The 14511-nt window shown below is 52.5% G+C and overlaps 1 protein-coding gene across 1 annotated transcript; it reads right to left on the reverse strand.

Moving 5' to 3' along the window:
- Positions 1-774: 774 nt before the first annotated feature.
- Positions 775-11839, reverse strand: LOC138803093 (synaptotagmin-6-like; the record flags this gene model as incomplete). The annotated part of the gene is made up of 3 exons (XM_069986932.1): positions 775-3712; positions 9870-10020; positions 11668-11839. Coding segments are annotated over 3 exons (395 nt in total), but the record flags the coding sequence as incomplete, so codon positions are not given.
- Between the last annotated feature and the right edge of the window lie 2672 nt (positions 11840-14511).

Below are 14511 nucleotides of genomic sequence, written 5' to 3' on the forward strand. Positions count from 1 at the left end.
CAGCCCCCTGAGCCACCGAGCTGCTCGGCCCTCAACTCCCTGCAGAGTACCGTGAATCTTGGTGTGGAAATGAATGGGCCTCCCCCACCTCGCTGCCTTTAAGTTAGTTACTAACTGGGTATGAGCTGGGCACCGGTGGCTCACACCTGAAATCCTACCTACCCAAGAGACTGAGATTTGAGGATTGTAGTTTGAAGCCAGGAAAATCTGTGGGATTCTTTTCTCCAATTAACCAGCAAAAAGATGGATGTGGAGTAATGGCTTAAGTGGTAAGAGTGCCAGCCTTGAGCAAGAATCATAAGGGGCAGAGCCTAGACTCTAAATTCAAGCCCCAGTACTGCCAAGGTGGGTGTGGGGGGGGAGCAGGGGAGCCACACAAGGGGTGAGTAGGGAGGAGAGCCTGTGAATGGAAGCTCTTTTAAATGTCAAGTCTGCAGGTTGTGTGTGGTCAGCATTGCAGAATTCTTCCTGGTGGGAGGAAGTGATGTGCTCAGGTACGAGGTGTGCTCAGTTGTGAGGTGTGCTCAGTTGTGAGGTGTGCTCAGTTGTGAGGTGTGCTCAGGTGTACCCAGAGGGGCTTTGGAGCAACCCCGTCCTGAGGCCCAAACGCTTTGGATTCCAGCCTGTGCTGCACAGGTGTCCTCTCCCCCACCCACCTTCACAGGATGGAGGTGGCTGTGATACAGAGGAAGACAAAGTCAAAAGCTTTGCAGGATGCCACGTACACGGCCTGCAGACTCTCAAGAACGTGGAATGACAAGAGAACTGGGCAAGAAACAGAAATTTAATTGAATAAAAACTCCAGGCTTTGACAGGGATGAGAAGACACAAAGCAGTAATTCCATTCATTAACAGAGGGGAGGGGCATCTTTCTACCCAGAAATACTTCCACAAAATGGGAAAGAAACTTTGCTTTTCTGTTCTGTTCTTTCTTTCCTATTCTCTTTCTTTCCTTTAAATAAAAATGTGTGTGCGAGCTGGGTGCTGGTGGTTCGTTCCATAATCACAGCTGGGCGCTGGTGGTTTGCTCCACAATCACAGCCCCTCAGGAGGGTGGAATCCGAGGATTGTGCTTCCAAGCCCTGGTAGGAAAGCCCACGATACTCATATCTACCATGAACCACCAACATGCTGGAAGTGGAGCTGTGGCTGAAGTGGTAGAGTGCTAGCCTTGAGCAAAAACAAAAGCTCAAGGACAGCACTTAGGCCCTGAACTCAAGCCCCAGGACTAGCAAATAATAATAATATAATAAGTCTATGTGCAGGATCCCTGTCACAACTTTGGCAAAGCTCACAACCACTGCACAAGGACTTTCTCCTGGCAGAGGAAGCTGACAGGTGAACACACTTTGAATATGTTTCTTCTCTTTCTGTTTCAGTTTCTTCTCCTGTGCACAGGGCAGATGCTTTGTTGGGTAATGAGATGAACAGTGATTCATGCACCAGTTGAACTTCAGCACCAGGGCTGGTCTCCCTTGGGACAGATGAGGCGGGGTGGGGGGGGGCCTCAGGGCTCAGGAACTAGAACCTTCCCAGGAGGCCCCCACTCCTGTGGGAAGGTATCAAGATGGGCAGATGTTGGGGTGGTAGAGGGGCTGGCTGTGATCTGTTCTGGTGGCGATTTTCTGAAGCTGGGATGCTTACTCAAGGGAGAGAGCTACGTGGACAGCAGGAGGATGGCAACATTGAGATCTGCGCTGACTGCACCCTTCTGCCGACAACGAAGGGCGCCCTCCCCTGCCTGAGGGCTGACAGATGACTTCTGGAAGGATCCTCTCACACTAACCTCCAGGATCCTTCTGAAATACAGTTGTCTCCTTCCTAGAGGCAACCCTGAGGTGGCCGCCTGGGTCTACAGTGGAGAAGCGTGATGAAGTGTGTCACCTGCTGGGAGTCTTGTCAGGATGTGAGTGTGTTCTTCCAGGGCTGCCTGACTCAGAAGGCCTGTCCTTCACAAGACATTTGGGGAGGAAAGTTATCTCCATACATTAGTCTCTAGCCCCAGGCTCATACACAGAGGAGTCTAGATTTATCGACACTTACTTTTCTCCAGGAAAAGTTTTCTTACCACCACCTTATCCCGCTGGCTCATACCCAACCTCATCACATTAGGAAGCAGACACTACCTCAGGTTTTAGCAGTGGAGAAACCAGATCACTTGGCTTCAAGTGAGAGTTGCTTAATTAGGTCGCTTGTCCTACAGCACATAACACATATAAAGAGTAAGACACAAGGTGTGTGGATAGTGTTTATGCTCTTGATATTCCATTGTTGAAAGAAGGGGTTTGCCAGTTGAGTGGCTACGAGTGAGTTCTACACACAGCTCCGGAAAGGGGCACTATGGGGTCTCAAGTTGAGGTGGAAACCACCCCTATGTGCCTACCAGGGCAGAGGGTTAAGACTGACAGAGGCCTTGGCCCGAACACCACCGTTCGCACTGTAGGAATGTGCTATTACAATACAGAAGAGTTCAAACTTTTTTTTTTCCTAAAGTAAACTTGGCCTACGGTAGAGACCTAAAGGTAAAACAAAACACCAGTACTAAAACAACACAGAATACTTAATATGTCATGGAACTGAAGTTTAAGATGAGAATTGTCCCAGAGTTTGTGGAGCTGAAATAAGCTCAGGCTGATTGGTTTTAACCAAGAAGATGTTCTTCCCAGAGAGATCCAGTCTGTGGCTTAGAGTTCCAAAGTCCTCCTTCAGAAATGAACACTTCATCTAGATTTGTTTCCTTTTATCTGTTTAGGCGTTTAAGACAGCTGTTTGATACTTCATGGAATTAAAAAGCTATGCATAACACATAAATCATCCTGAAATATGTACCTAGCTTTCTTCATGATAAAAGTTATTTTCAAGAATGGAGAGCCTGCCTTCAAACATGAGCCATTATTAACTGCGGTGAGTCGTCAGAAAACCTATGGTGAGATTAGTTTAAGCAGGATCATTCCTGAAGAATGTGAGGAAGGAATCAAGATGTTTCTAGTTGATGAAAAAAGCTGAGGAGACCCACACGCTGCAGAAGTCTTGCCATGTCAGCACATCAGGAGTTGAGATTTTGGCTTGTGTCACACCAACAGAGGCTTGAAGCTGATGTTGGCCTTGTGAAGGTCTTTGGAGCATCTGTATATCCCTGTGGGGTGCTGAAAATAGTCATAGCCCCACCTACTGCAGCTATGGCTCCACCCACTGCAGCCATGGCCACACCTACTACAGTCATGGCCACACCCACTGCAGCCATGGCCACACCCACTGCTTCCTTCTCCAGGGTCGTAGAGCTTGGTGGAGACAAAATTTCAGGCAGTCAGTCTGCTCTTCTAGACAGTCGGCTTGCTATTTTCATCTGGTTTTCTAGAACCAGCTTCTGGCTCTCCATCCTTGGCATTTCCCCCTCTACTCATTAGTTTTTTGTTAGTCACCCATTTGTTTATTTCTTCTTGTCTTGACATTAGACCCATACAAAGTCAAAAACCACAACAACATCACCTTGGGAGACAGGAAAGACGAGGACGGATCTAGCCGCAGGATGGATGTCGGGCCAGTGCTGCCAGGAGCAGCTGCATAGACACCGCTTAGACGCTGACACTGGCGAGTGCAGACAGGACACGGGGGAGTGGGCGGCGCGGTGCGGCCGCCCTCATGGCGTCAGAGGCGGCTTTGGCGATGGGCTCGAACTCTCGCTGTCGAAGCTGGCAGCTCGGCCCTGCCACTGCAGAGGAGGAAACCCAGTTACCGACAGCCATTGAGCTAACGCTTCCACTCCAACCCCACCCTGGCTATGCCCTGGGCTCCTCGCAAGCAACATGGATTTGCTGTCCGCTGTGCAGAATTGGGAGGAAGGCTGGGAGTGCCTTGTCTGGCTTTCTTCACAATGTGGTGTGTGTGCATGTGTGCATGCATGCATGTGTACTGCATGTGTGCATGTGTGTATGTACCCACGTGTGTGCATGTGCGTGTGTTAAGGAGCTGCCGTGGTGGACCATTTCAGTGCAAGTCTAGCACTGTTCTTGCTGTGAACAGATGACGCTACCAGTGTGTGGAGTGAGGCTTCATGGCCCCGATCCCACGCAAGAATTATTTGCAGTTTGTCTGGCAGCCGTTAGTGCCACAGAGAACCCCCGGAGAGCCTTGGCTCTCCAGTCTTGATATGTGCTCCAGTATTTGCACCTGGTTTGCAGGGGGAGGGAGGGGAGGGAGGCGGCCCTTCTTCTTTCTCCTCAGCTTTCTCCTCGCAGACCCATGCCCCCTGCAGGCCTCTAGCCCACTGTGGAAGTACACATGGTGATGCGTGATGGACAGGAGCTCCGGGACTGATGGGCTGGAGCCTGGAGTGGAAAATCCAGGCCCTGCCCCGCCCCGTCTCCAGGGCAAGGAACTCAGTCCTGGAATGTTCTTGACCTGTCTGGGGGTGGCCTAGGTTCGCAGAGCCAGTGTCTTCCCCTGCAACTCCTGTCCATGTTGTGGGGGGGGGAGGAGGGAGACAGAGCTCGGGTAAGTGGTCAGATGGTCCTCCCGCCTCTCATCTCGCCTGGGGAAGGGTGGGCTTGGGTTTATGCAGCTTGGGTTTGGACGCAGGAGGATGGACGGCGTCTGGCAGCTATGTCTAGACAGAGCTAAGCTATCTGAGGGTAAACCTTCTGTCACCCAGGGAACAGCCACAGAGCCAAGGAGATGCCAGACCGGCAGGACAACGCCCAGCCGCAGCCCCAAGCTCAGCCTCCACGCTCCCCTCAGGGGCCTTCACACTTCCTGAGCACACCAGCCTGAAGGCTCACAGCTGAGCCTCGGCTGCCATCACGTGACCTAGACCTGCCCAATCCCACTGGGCCAGACTGGAGGGGGCCGGGAGTGAGTGGTGGCTCACACCTGTCATCCCAGCTACTCGGCAGACTGAGATCTGAGGATCGTGTTTCAAAGCCAGCCCAGACAGGAAAGCCCATGAGACTCTTATCTCCAATGAACCACCAGAAAACCCAAAGTGGTGCTGTGGCTCAAGCGTGTAGAGCGCCAGCCTTGAGTGAAAAAGCTAAGGGACAGCGCCCAGACCCTGAGTTCAAGCCCTAGCACTGGCGCGTGGAAAGCCTGCCTGCTCTCTTACAGGTAAGAAAACAAAGACACAGAGGTTGAGACGGCCAGTGAGGAGCAGAGAGAGCCTGGCCACAGAGCCAGGTCTTCTGGCCCCTTCCGCTCCATCCTGCCACGGTGCGGCGGGAGCTGCGGGGAGGGAGGAGATGAAGCGCAACCAATGGCCTGACTCCAGGTACTTACTCCTAACTCCGGTGCAGTCCCTCTGCTTGCAGCGTCCGCGTGAATGAAATCACAACCGAGGGGTTCCCTGGTGAGATACGGGCAATCAATAAGTGCCTGGCCCCTGGGCCCCTGGGCCTTCTGCCTCAAGTCTGCACACCCTGAGGTGGCGTGAGACCGTGAGGAATGCTCTCGCCAGCAGATCCTGCTGTGTGGAGCTAGGTGACCGCCTTCGATGGTCAGCAAGAGGCACCCGGTCACTGCTGGCTCCTCTCCAGATCACAGGCCACAGAGACAACTGGATCAACTGTCCAGCCCAGAGCGGGAAACACAAAATGCTACAAAATGCTACACAAAGCACCTCTGTCCTATACTCCTCGCAGGGTAGCCGCACAGAGCGTAACTGTTTATCTGGAATGAATGGAGAAAGAACATGGACTGTCGGCTAAGGCCTCAAGTTTTCCTGTGATGATAAACCAAGGGAGGAGCTTAGTGCATGAATGGAGAGGTGGATAATTCTAGAATACACACCCAGGTGGCTCTGGGAAATCAGAGACCCTGTCCCCCACCAACAGGAAGGTTACTGTTCCCAGGCAGCTGTGTGCTACGGTCTGTTGAAATGTAAAATTTATGGAAAGCCAGGGCCACAGCTCACACCCGACATCCTAGCAAATTCTGGGGATAACACTGAGGATTGTGGTTCAAAGCCAGCCGGGGTGGGAAAGTCTATGAGATTCTTAATCTCCAATGAACCAGCAAAAAGTCAGAAGTGGAGCGATGGCTCAAGTGGAGAGCATCAGTATCAGCCAAAAAAAAAAAACTAAGCAAGAGCGCAAGGTCCTGAGGCCAAGCCGCAGCCATGACCCACACAGAAATCTACAGCAGGCGATCTGAACGTGGCCCCTGGCAATAAAGCTGGAGAGGAGCCCAGCCACCCGGCTCTGCGTGTGGAAACATGGATGATGGCCGCACCTCGCCAAGGAGGAACGTAGGAAGAAATGGGCTGGTACGTAGCTGGGCAGGTGCTGGATCTGGCTTAATGCATTTTTATTCACAGGAGATCCCAGCAGGGGAAAATACTTTCTCAATGAATTTGTTTCCCTCAACCTTATTTTAAACCCCTAACAGGCAAGCCAGTTTGATGCCCTCTATTCTTATTAATAAAAAGAGAAATGATCACAGCACTTGAAACTCAGCTAGGAAAGGTACAAGATACACACGGAGTGCTTTACAGATATGAGGTCATTTATCTTCTTGGCACTGGAGGAGATTTCTTTTTTCTTTTTTTTTTTTGTCGGTCGTGGGGCTTGAACTCTGAGCCTGGGCGCTGTCCCTCAGCTCTTCAGCTCAAGGTGAGCGCTCTACCACTTGAGCCACAGCGCCACTTCCGGTTTTCTGGTGGTTTATTGGAGATAGGAGTCTCACGGTCTCTCCTGCCCGGGCTGGCTTTGAACCGCGATCCTCAGATCTCAGCCTCCTGAGTAGCTAGGATTACAGGCGTGAGCCACCAGTGCCTGGCTGGAGGAGATTTCTTTATGGATGGTGCGGCTGGGAGGGAGATCCAACCTCCAGGAGCAAGGCTCTTAGTGTCAGGACTGAGCAAAGAGGAGGCAGGTGAGCAGTGAGGACAGTTGAGGACACAGAGTGCTATGTGAACACACAGGAGTGTTAGTTCATGTTAGCCGGCTGAGGTGTGTGTGTGTGTGTGTGTGTGTGTGTGTGTGTGTGTGTGTGTGTGTGTGTGTGTGTGTGTGTGTGTGTGTGTGTGTGTGTGTGTGTGTGTGTGTGTGTGTGTGTGTGTGTGTGTGTGTGTGTTAGTGTACTGGGGCTTGAACCCAGGGCCTTGCGCTATCCTTACCTGGCTTTTCTGCCCCTGGCTAGCACTCTGCCACTTAAGCCACAACTGCACTTCCAGTTATTTACTGGTTAATGGGAGATAAGAGTCTCACAGACTTCCTACCCAGGCTGGCTGCAAATCGTAGTCCTCACAGCTCAGCCTCCTGAGCAGTTAGGGCTACAGGTGTGAACCGCAAGCCCTCACCTAGATGTATAGATGCATTTTAATAAAAGTGTCCATGAAGACTGCATACCAGTCCCTACTGCTGAAATCCTCCATCGCCAAGACGGATGTCATTTTCAGCTTCTTTGTGCAGAGAAATGATCATAGGAGGAGGAAATGTGTGTGTGAAGGGGGGGCAGTCCTGTGCACACTCAATCGCTCACTCCAGGGCCAGGTGATGAAAAAAAGTAAAGCCGAGGGATATGAATCAATTTAATCTTTTTGTTTTCTGCGGACCGTTAACTCGACTGCCTCACCAAATATTCATTTTCAAGGGCTCTATTCTACTTTATCTTTCTCTTTTGTCAAGAAGAGTGAGTCAGAGTTCTCAAAGACACAGACTTGGAATCAATTATGTGGACTAATTAGATTGCACTTATCAGGATCCTGGGGGCCCAGGCCTGGCACCAGAGCGTGCCGCGCTCCATTTCTCCTGCTACACGCTTCCTTTGCTGAGGCTAGCCAGACATCAGGGGTGCAGGGTCTGCCCCGTGTGTCAAGGAAGGCAGCCAGCCCCTTGCAGCTCTGGGCCTGGGAAAGGTGAGGGGACGGGCCTACCCCTCACCAACCCAAAGTCAAAGCCTGGGGTGGGCAGCGGCCGCCTGGACTCTCACAGTCCCATGCCCACCCTCAAAGCCCCCTCAACAGATGCTGAGGACTGAAGGCTGGCTGCAGCCTGCCCAGGGCTGCTAGCTGGGCTCATGACACACAGGGCTGTGCAGCAGCCTCATCCAGGGCTGGAGTCGGGGTGGGGGGGCTGAGAATGGCCCTGGGGTCCTTGGCTGGGTGGACATTTTCTGCTGCACTTTTTAAAGGCACCTCTGCTTTAAGCTTTGGTGGAAGGGCCCCATGCCCACCAAACACTCTTTTTTGCCAGGTGCAGGTGGCTCACGCCTATCATCCCAGCTACTCAGGAGGCTGAGGTCTGAGGATCGTAGTTCCAAGCCAGCCTGGGTAGGAAAGTCCGTGAGACTCTTATCTGCACTAAAACTACCAAAAAAAGAGTCAGAAGTGGCGCAGTGGCTCAAGTGGTACAGCACCAGGTTTGAGCTCAAGGACAGCACCCAGACCCTGAGTTCAAGCCCAAGCACCAGCACCTAAACAAAAAAGGCCTTTGTTTTGGTATTCGATTCTCTATGGGGTTCTGTACAGCACCTAGCTTTTTATGTAGACAGGGCTGTGATTCGAAGCAGAGGCTCAGCCTGGTCTGACTACCTGGACCCAATCTACCCGAGAAATGCAGGCTAAGAGCTCACCAAGGCTATGACCACAGGATCTAAATTGGTCAGGTGGCAAGTGGGACAAGCATTGATGTCACTCAAAGAGACATTTTCCTTCCTTCCTTCCTTCCTTCCTTCCTTCCTTCCTTCCTTCCTTCCTTCCTTCCTTCCTTCCTTCTTCCCTCCCTCCCTCTCTCCCTCCCCCTCCCTCCCTCTCTCCCTCCTTCCTTCCTCCTCCTCTATCTTCTTTGTGGTGCGTGCGTGTGTGCATGCCAGTACTAAGGCTTGAATTCAGGATCTGAGTGCTGTCCTTTAGCTTTTTCACTGCAGGTTGGTGTTCTACCACTTGAACCACAGCTTCATTTCTGGCTTTTTGCTGGTTAATTGAAGATGAGCATCTCACAAACTTTCCTGCTCAAGCTCTGAACTGCAATCCTTGGATCTCAGTCTCCTGAGTAGTTGAGATTATAGGCAGGAGCCACTGGTGCCCAGCTAAAGGGATGTTTTCCTGACAGTGGAGGAGAAGCCCTGGGCTCCAGCGTACATAGCAAGCCAGGAGCATGCATAGCAAGCCAGGAGAGGGCAAAAATGGAGCCACAGCCTCTGCCAGCCTGGCTGGGGACTCCACTAGACAGCAGTGCCTCTCCGGAGAGATTGTGAAGCCTTTCTTGCAAGGAGAGAGCTGCTCTCTGGCAGTTGTCGACCTGCCATCTATCCACAAAGGAAATGCCAAACTCAGCCTGGCTCGGGCCTGGGGAGCTGGGTGTTCTGATGGCAGGAGTTCCTGCCCAGGTTCTGATCTCACTCCCCTCTGGGGTGCATCCTAAAGGACTAACTCAGGGGCTCTGAGGAGACTTTCAGGCCCGGCAGTGGCTTGCTGGGAAGGCTTTTTCAAGGTTTAAATTTTCCCATTAAGAACTCAGCATTGGCCGGGTGCCGGTGGCTCACACCCATGATCCTAGCTACTCAGGAGGCTGAGATCTGAGGATCAGGCAGGAAAGTCCACGAGACTCTTCACTTAATTAGCAAAAAGCTGTTAGTGGTGCCGTGGTAGAGCACTAGCAATAAGTGAAAAAGTTCAGGGGCAGTGCCCAGGCCCTGAGTTCCAACAGGCCCCAGTACCAACACGGAACAACAGAAAACAAGACAACCTCCAGGATTGCTTGTGAAACATCCCATGTCAGGGGCCCCATCAGGCAGCCTCCGTCTCCCCAGTGCCCGTTATGTGGAGGAGCACGGGACCCTGTGCCCCGCCCGCTGATGCCCCGGATGCCCCACAGCTGCCATTCTCAGCCCACAATGCCAAGCGGCCAACGCGCCGGGCAGGCAGCCTCACCCACCTCTTTGAAGGATTTCTTTACCTCCACCAGGGAGTGCCAGTGGGCGATGGGCTTCCGGGGATAGGCCAGCATCTCGTTCCAGTGGTCCCTGCCCAAGCCTTCGGCACTGGTCCCCACGCCACACACCCCGATGATCTCGTTGTGGCCCACTCTGCGGAAGACAGACCCCGCCATTGGCCACCAGGCAGCTCTTGGGCAGAAGGGTGAGCGCTACAGGCCAACACTGGGCTGGCCTGGGAGGTCAGAGCCTGTGAGGCTGCTCGACCTCCATCAGACACAGGGAGATAAGCAAGGGCCAGGGGCTTGCCTGGAACCCCAGGGACCAATGGCCTCTCACCTTGTGACCTGACCAGCCCTTCATAGCCAGAGACAGCAGCACTGGAAGAGAATCCATTAACGAGAGATAATGCTGAGAGCCATTTCTCCTCCCCCAGCCGTGATTTATTCACTCAGCAAGAGCATCCATTACCACTCAAGTAACATTAGTCAAGGAGCCTGAGAACTTGTGTTCGAAATCCAGGACTGTAGCTAGGCACCAGTGGCACACCTGTAATCCTAGCTAGCTGGGAGGCTGAGATCTGAGGATACAGGTGCGAAAGCAGCCCACACGGATGAATTGAGAAACTGTTGTGTCCAATTAACCAGTGAAACTCCAGAAGTGGCCAGGTGCTGGTGGCTCACGCCTGTAATCCTACCTCCATTGTGGTTCGAAGTCAGCCCGGATAGGAAAGTCCAAAAGGCTCCAATAAACGACTTTCAAAGGCTGGACATGGCGCTGTGGCTCAAGTGCATTAGCCTTGAGCAAAAGAAGCTCAGGGTCAGCGCCCAGGCCCAGAGTTCAAGCTCCAGGACTGGCAAAAAAAAAAAAAAAAAAAAGCCAGAAGTGGAGCTGTAGCTCAAGTGGTAGAGTGGCAGCAGTGTGGAGCAGAAAAAGCCAGGCAAGAGAGCAAGACCTAGAGTTCAAATCCTAGAACTGTCCCCGCAGTAAAGAAAAAAAAAAATCCAGGACGAGGCATTAGCGCAGATCTCAGTCTCCTTCTGTTAAGGGACAGCTGGAGAGAGGGAATCGTGAGGGGCAGTGGCTGGGCAGTGTTTTTGAGGCAGCCTTGATGGGGAGCAGAATCAAAAAATGAGAAAAAACACCCTCAAAGAGGACCGGGGCTGGGAGGCGTGGTGGGCCTGGTGGCGGAAAGTCGTGGGAGCCCAGGGGAAGGACACAGCCATGACCCATCTTCAGAGGAGTAGAGCTGAGGAATGTGTTCAGGAAGATGTGTTTTTAGTCAACTGGCAGAGTTGGGGCAGAATTCGCCTAAGGCTATGCGGGGCCGAGGTGGTAGGGACTGATCCTGTCGGTGGTGGTGTTCTAAGTCCTTGCTTGGCTTCTACATTCCCTTGCTTGGCTTCTATGCTCCGGGCTAAACCCAAACTACTTGAACTCCAGCCATGCCCAGCTTTTTGTTGGTTAATTAGATAAGCATCTCACAGACTTTCCTGTCCAGGCCAGCTCTGAATGGTCCTCCTCAGATCTCAGCCTCCTGAGTAGCTGGAATGACAGGCGTGAGCCACAGGTGTGGGGCTTGCCAGAGAGGCATGTTAAAGGACGGCCAGTGGTCATGGCGCCACCTGGGACAACGGGAAGCGATGGGTGGAAACAGGCCACTGGGAGGGAAGCCGAGGCCCGCGTGGTTCCCTCAAGTCCCTTCGGGTGGCAGAGCCCGCACCCCAAACTCCGGGTCCTAGGCCAAGAAGCCCCAGGGTGGAGGCAGGAGCCGTGTCCCTGGGGCTGGGCTGCACGTACCTGTCGTAGTCCATGACCGAGATGAGCAGGCTCACTTGATCCATGTTCTCCGGAGGAATGTCAAAGATGACTGCCTCGTTGTAGACGGGGTTGAGCGTGTTCTTCTTTATGGTGGTTTTCTTCTTCTTCAACCTCCGACCGTCACACAGCAGGGACACCTTGACATAGGGGTCTGTGCAGACGGGAACAGAGTGAAGGAGAGAGGGTATGTCCTGAGCATTGTTTGCCACAGAGGGCTGACTGTGTGTGTGTGTGTGTGTGTGTGAGAGAGAGAGAGAGAGAGAGAGAGAGAGAGGGGGAGAGAGAGAGAGAGAGAGAGAGAGAGAGAGAGAGAGAGAGAGAGAGAAACAAAGCCACCTGAAGTTACCTGTGTGCACACCTGTCTCTGAGGAGGCACTGGCATCTTTACTCTTATGAGGTACTAATAGAGATGCAGCCTGACCAGACACACACTGCCCATGCCCCAGACCTGCACCTCTGTCCCACAGTGCCTGGCTTGCTTTTTCTCTTTTTTTATCTTCCCTCCCTCCTTCCCTTCCTTTTTTCCTTTATTCCTTCCTTCATTCCTTCCCTTCTTCCTCTTCCTCTCCTCCTTTTCTTCTTGCCTGTCCCTTGCACTGTCCCTCAACTCAAGGTGGGTGCTCTACCACTTGAGCCACACCTCTACTTCTGGCTTTTTGCTGATAAACTGAAGAATTTCATGTATTTTACTCTGTGGGCTTGGATTCAGGCTGTGAGCCTCAGCTCTTAGCCTCCCAGATAGCCAGGGTGACAGGTGACCCCATATTTCTCTCATGTGTTTGGAGACAGTTTTCCCCGGAGGTTTTCACCAGCATTGCTGAGCAAAGGATCAAGGGGGTAACAAAAAGGCCTCCATGATGCTGAAGGAACACCCTGGAGTCAGAGAGACATGAACAGCTGCTGCCGCACGCTGTTTACGCTGGGTCCCCATATCTCAATACTCTCATTTGCATTTGTCAGCAGGAAGGGGATGCAGCCTGCTTTCTGCTCCCCTGGAAGTCATGTCCTGGCCACTTCTGAGCTGTGGAGTGGAAGGAGCTATGGCCGGGAGGGTGAGGGAGTCCGCCCTGGGAGAGGGCCAGGCTGGTAGGCTTTCTCCATGGTGTCTTGGACTGTCTCCACGCTGCCAGCAACTGTCTTGTTACTGAAATGTTTGTGTGCCTCCCAAGCGTGGCTCTCCATTCTGTTTTTCTGAATAGGGATTTCATGCCCTCTTCCTACCCTGAAATTTTCTACTCATCCAGATGAAGGGACACCTAGTGTATCGCATGGCACAGGTGTTTTGGTCACCATCATAATTAGTATTTAGGCTTCCAGCTCAAGAAGGGTGAAGATGACCCACAGGTAATAACAGCTTTCAGACACAGAGGGGCTGGCGCCTTGTCCAGGCTGTGTGCATGGGCAGGTGTGGGCTAAGTCCAATGCCCTCCCACCCTGCAATCCCGAGGGTGCAGCCCTGCCTCCTGTGCAAAAGCCTCCCGGACTCATGGCCCCTGACATGCAGTTCAGTGTGAAGGAGAGAAACCTCAGCCCTGCCCAGAAGGCCAAGCGTTGAAGGCTTTCCTACAGGCAACCAGATGAGGGTTGGGGTTGGGGTTGGGGTTAGGGTAAGAATTAGGGGTTAGAGTTAGGGTTAGGGATTAGGGTTAACGGTTAGGCAACTAGATGAAGGCATGTCCACAGCTCAGCCGTGGAGAGCTTAGGTTTTCTTTCTTTCTTTCTTTCTTTCTTTCTTTCTTTCTTTCTTTCTTTCTTTCTTTCTTTCTTTCTTTCTTTCTTTCTTTCTTTCTTTCTTTCTTTCTTTCTTTCTTTCTTTGTCGGTTGTAGGCCTGAACTCTGGGCCTGGGCACTGTCCCTCAGCTCTTCAGCTCAAGGTTAGCCCTCTACCACTTGAGCCACAGTGCCACTTCTGTCTTTTTCTGCTTATGTGGTGCTGAAGAATTGAACCCAGGGCCTCATGCATGTAAGGCAAGCGCTCTACCACTGAGCCACCTTCCCAGCCCATGAGAGAGCTTAGGTTTTCAAAGAAACTGGGGGAGGCAGCAGGGAATTTTAACCAGCCTGCTCTTGCACTCTACGGCTTTGTGAGACACCCTTCGGGATTTTCGGAGGATTTTGTCTGTGTGTGTGTGTGTGTGTGTGTGTGTGTGTGTGTGTGTGTGTGTGTGTGTGTGTGTGTGTGTGTGTGTGTGTGTGTGTGTGGTGTGTGTGTGTGTGTGTGTGTGTGTGTGTGTGTGTGTGTGTGTGCCTGCCAGTACTAGGGCTTGAACTTAGGGCCTGGTTACCTGTCTTTGAGCTTTACTGCTGAATCCCGGGGCTCTATCACTTTAGCCACAGATCCACTTTTGGCTTTTTGGTGGTTAACTAGAGTCTCACAGAATTCCCTTCTCAGCTGGCTTCAAACCCTGATCCTCAGATTTCAGCCTCCTGAAGCTAGGATGACAGGCATAGCCCCAGAGCCTGGCCCACCATGACTGCTTTGTGGCATCTGTGCTCATATTTAAGAGCTTTCCAGGAAACACACAGTAAATGCCGGGGGTGTGGGGCAGATTCCATAGGAGCTGAGGGGCGCCTCCGGGGTGGTGTGACCCAGGACACAGACATCAGAGGAGGGCTTCCTGGAGGAGACAAATGGGGCCTTTCCCAGGCTGCGCATCCTCACAGGCAGTCCACCTGCAGCCTCCGCCCTCCCCAGCGAGCTTTCAGCTCACAAGCTTCAAGCTCCTGCTCTGTCACCCACCAGCTCCCAGAGGGCCCTCCTTACCATAAGGAAAGCATGTGCACACACCTGTGTCTATGTATGCATGTGTGTATATGTGTACA

This window comes from Dipodomys merriami, unplaced genomic scaffold (genome assembly GCF_024711535.1).
Source record: "Dipodomys merriami isolate MVZ:Mamm:240054 unplaced genomic scaffold, mDipMer1.0.p SCAF_332, whole genome shotgun sequence".
Taxonomy (NCBI): domain Eukaryota; kingdom Metazoa; phylum Chordata; class Mammalia; order Rodentia; family Heteromyidae; genus Dipodomys; species Dipodomys merriami.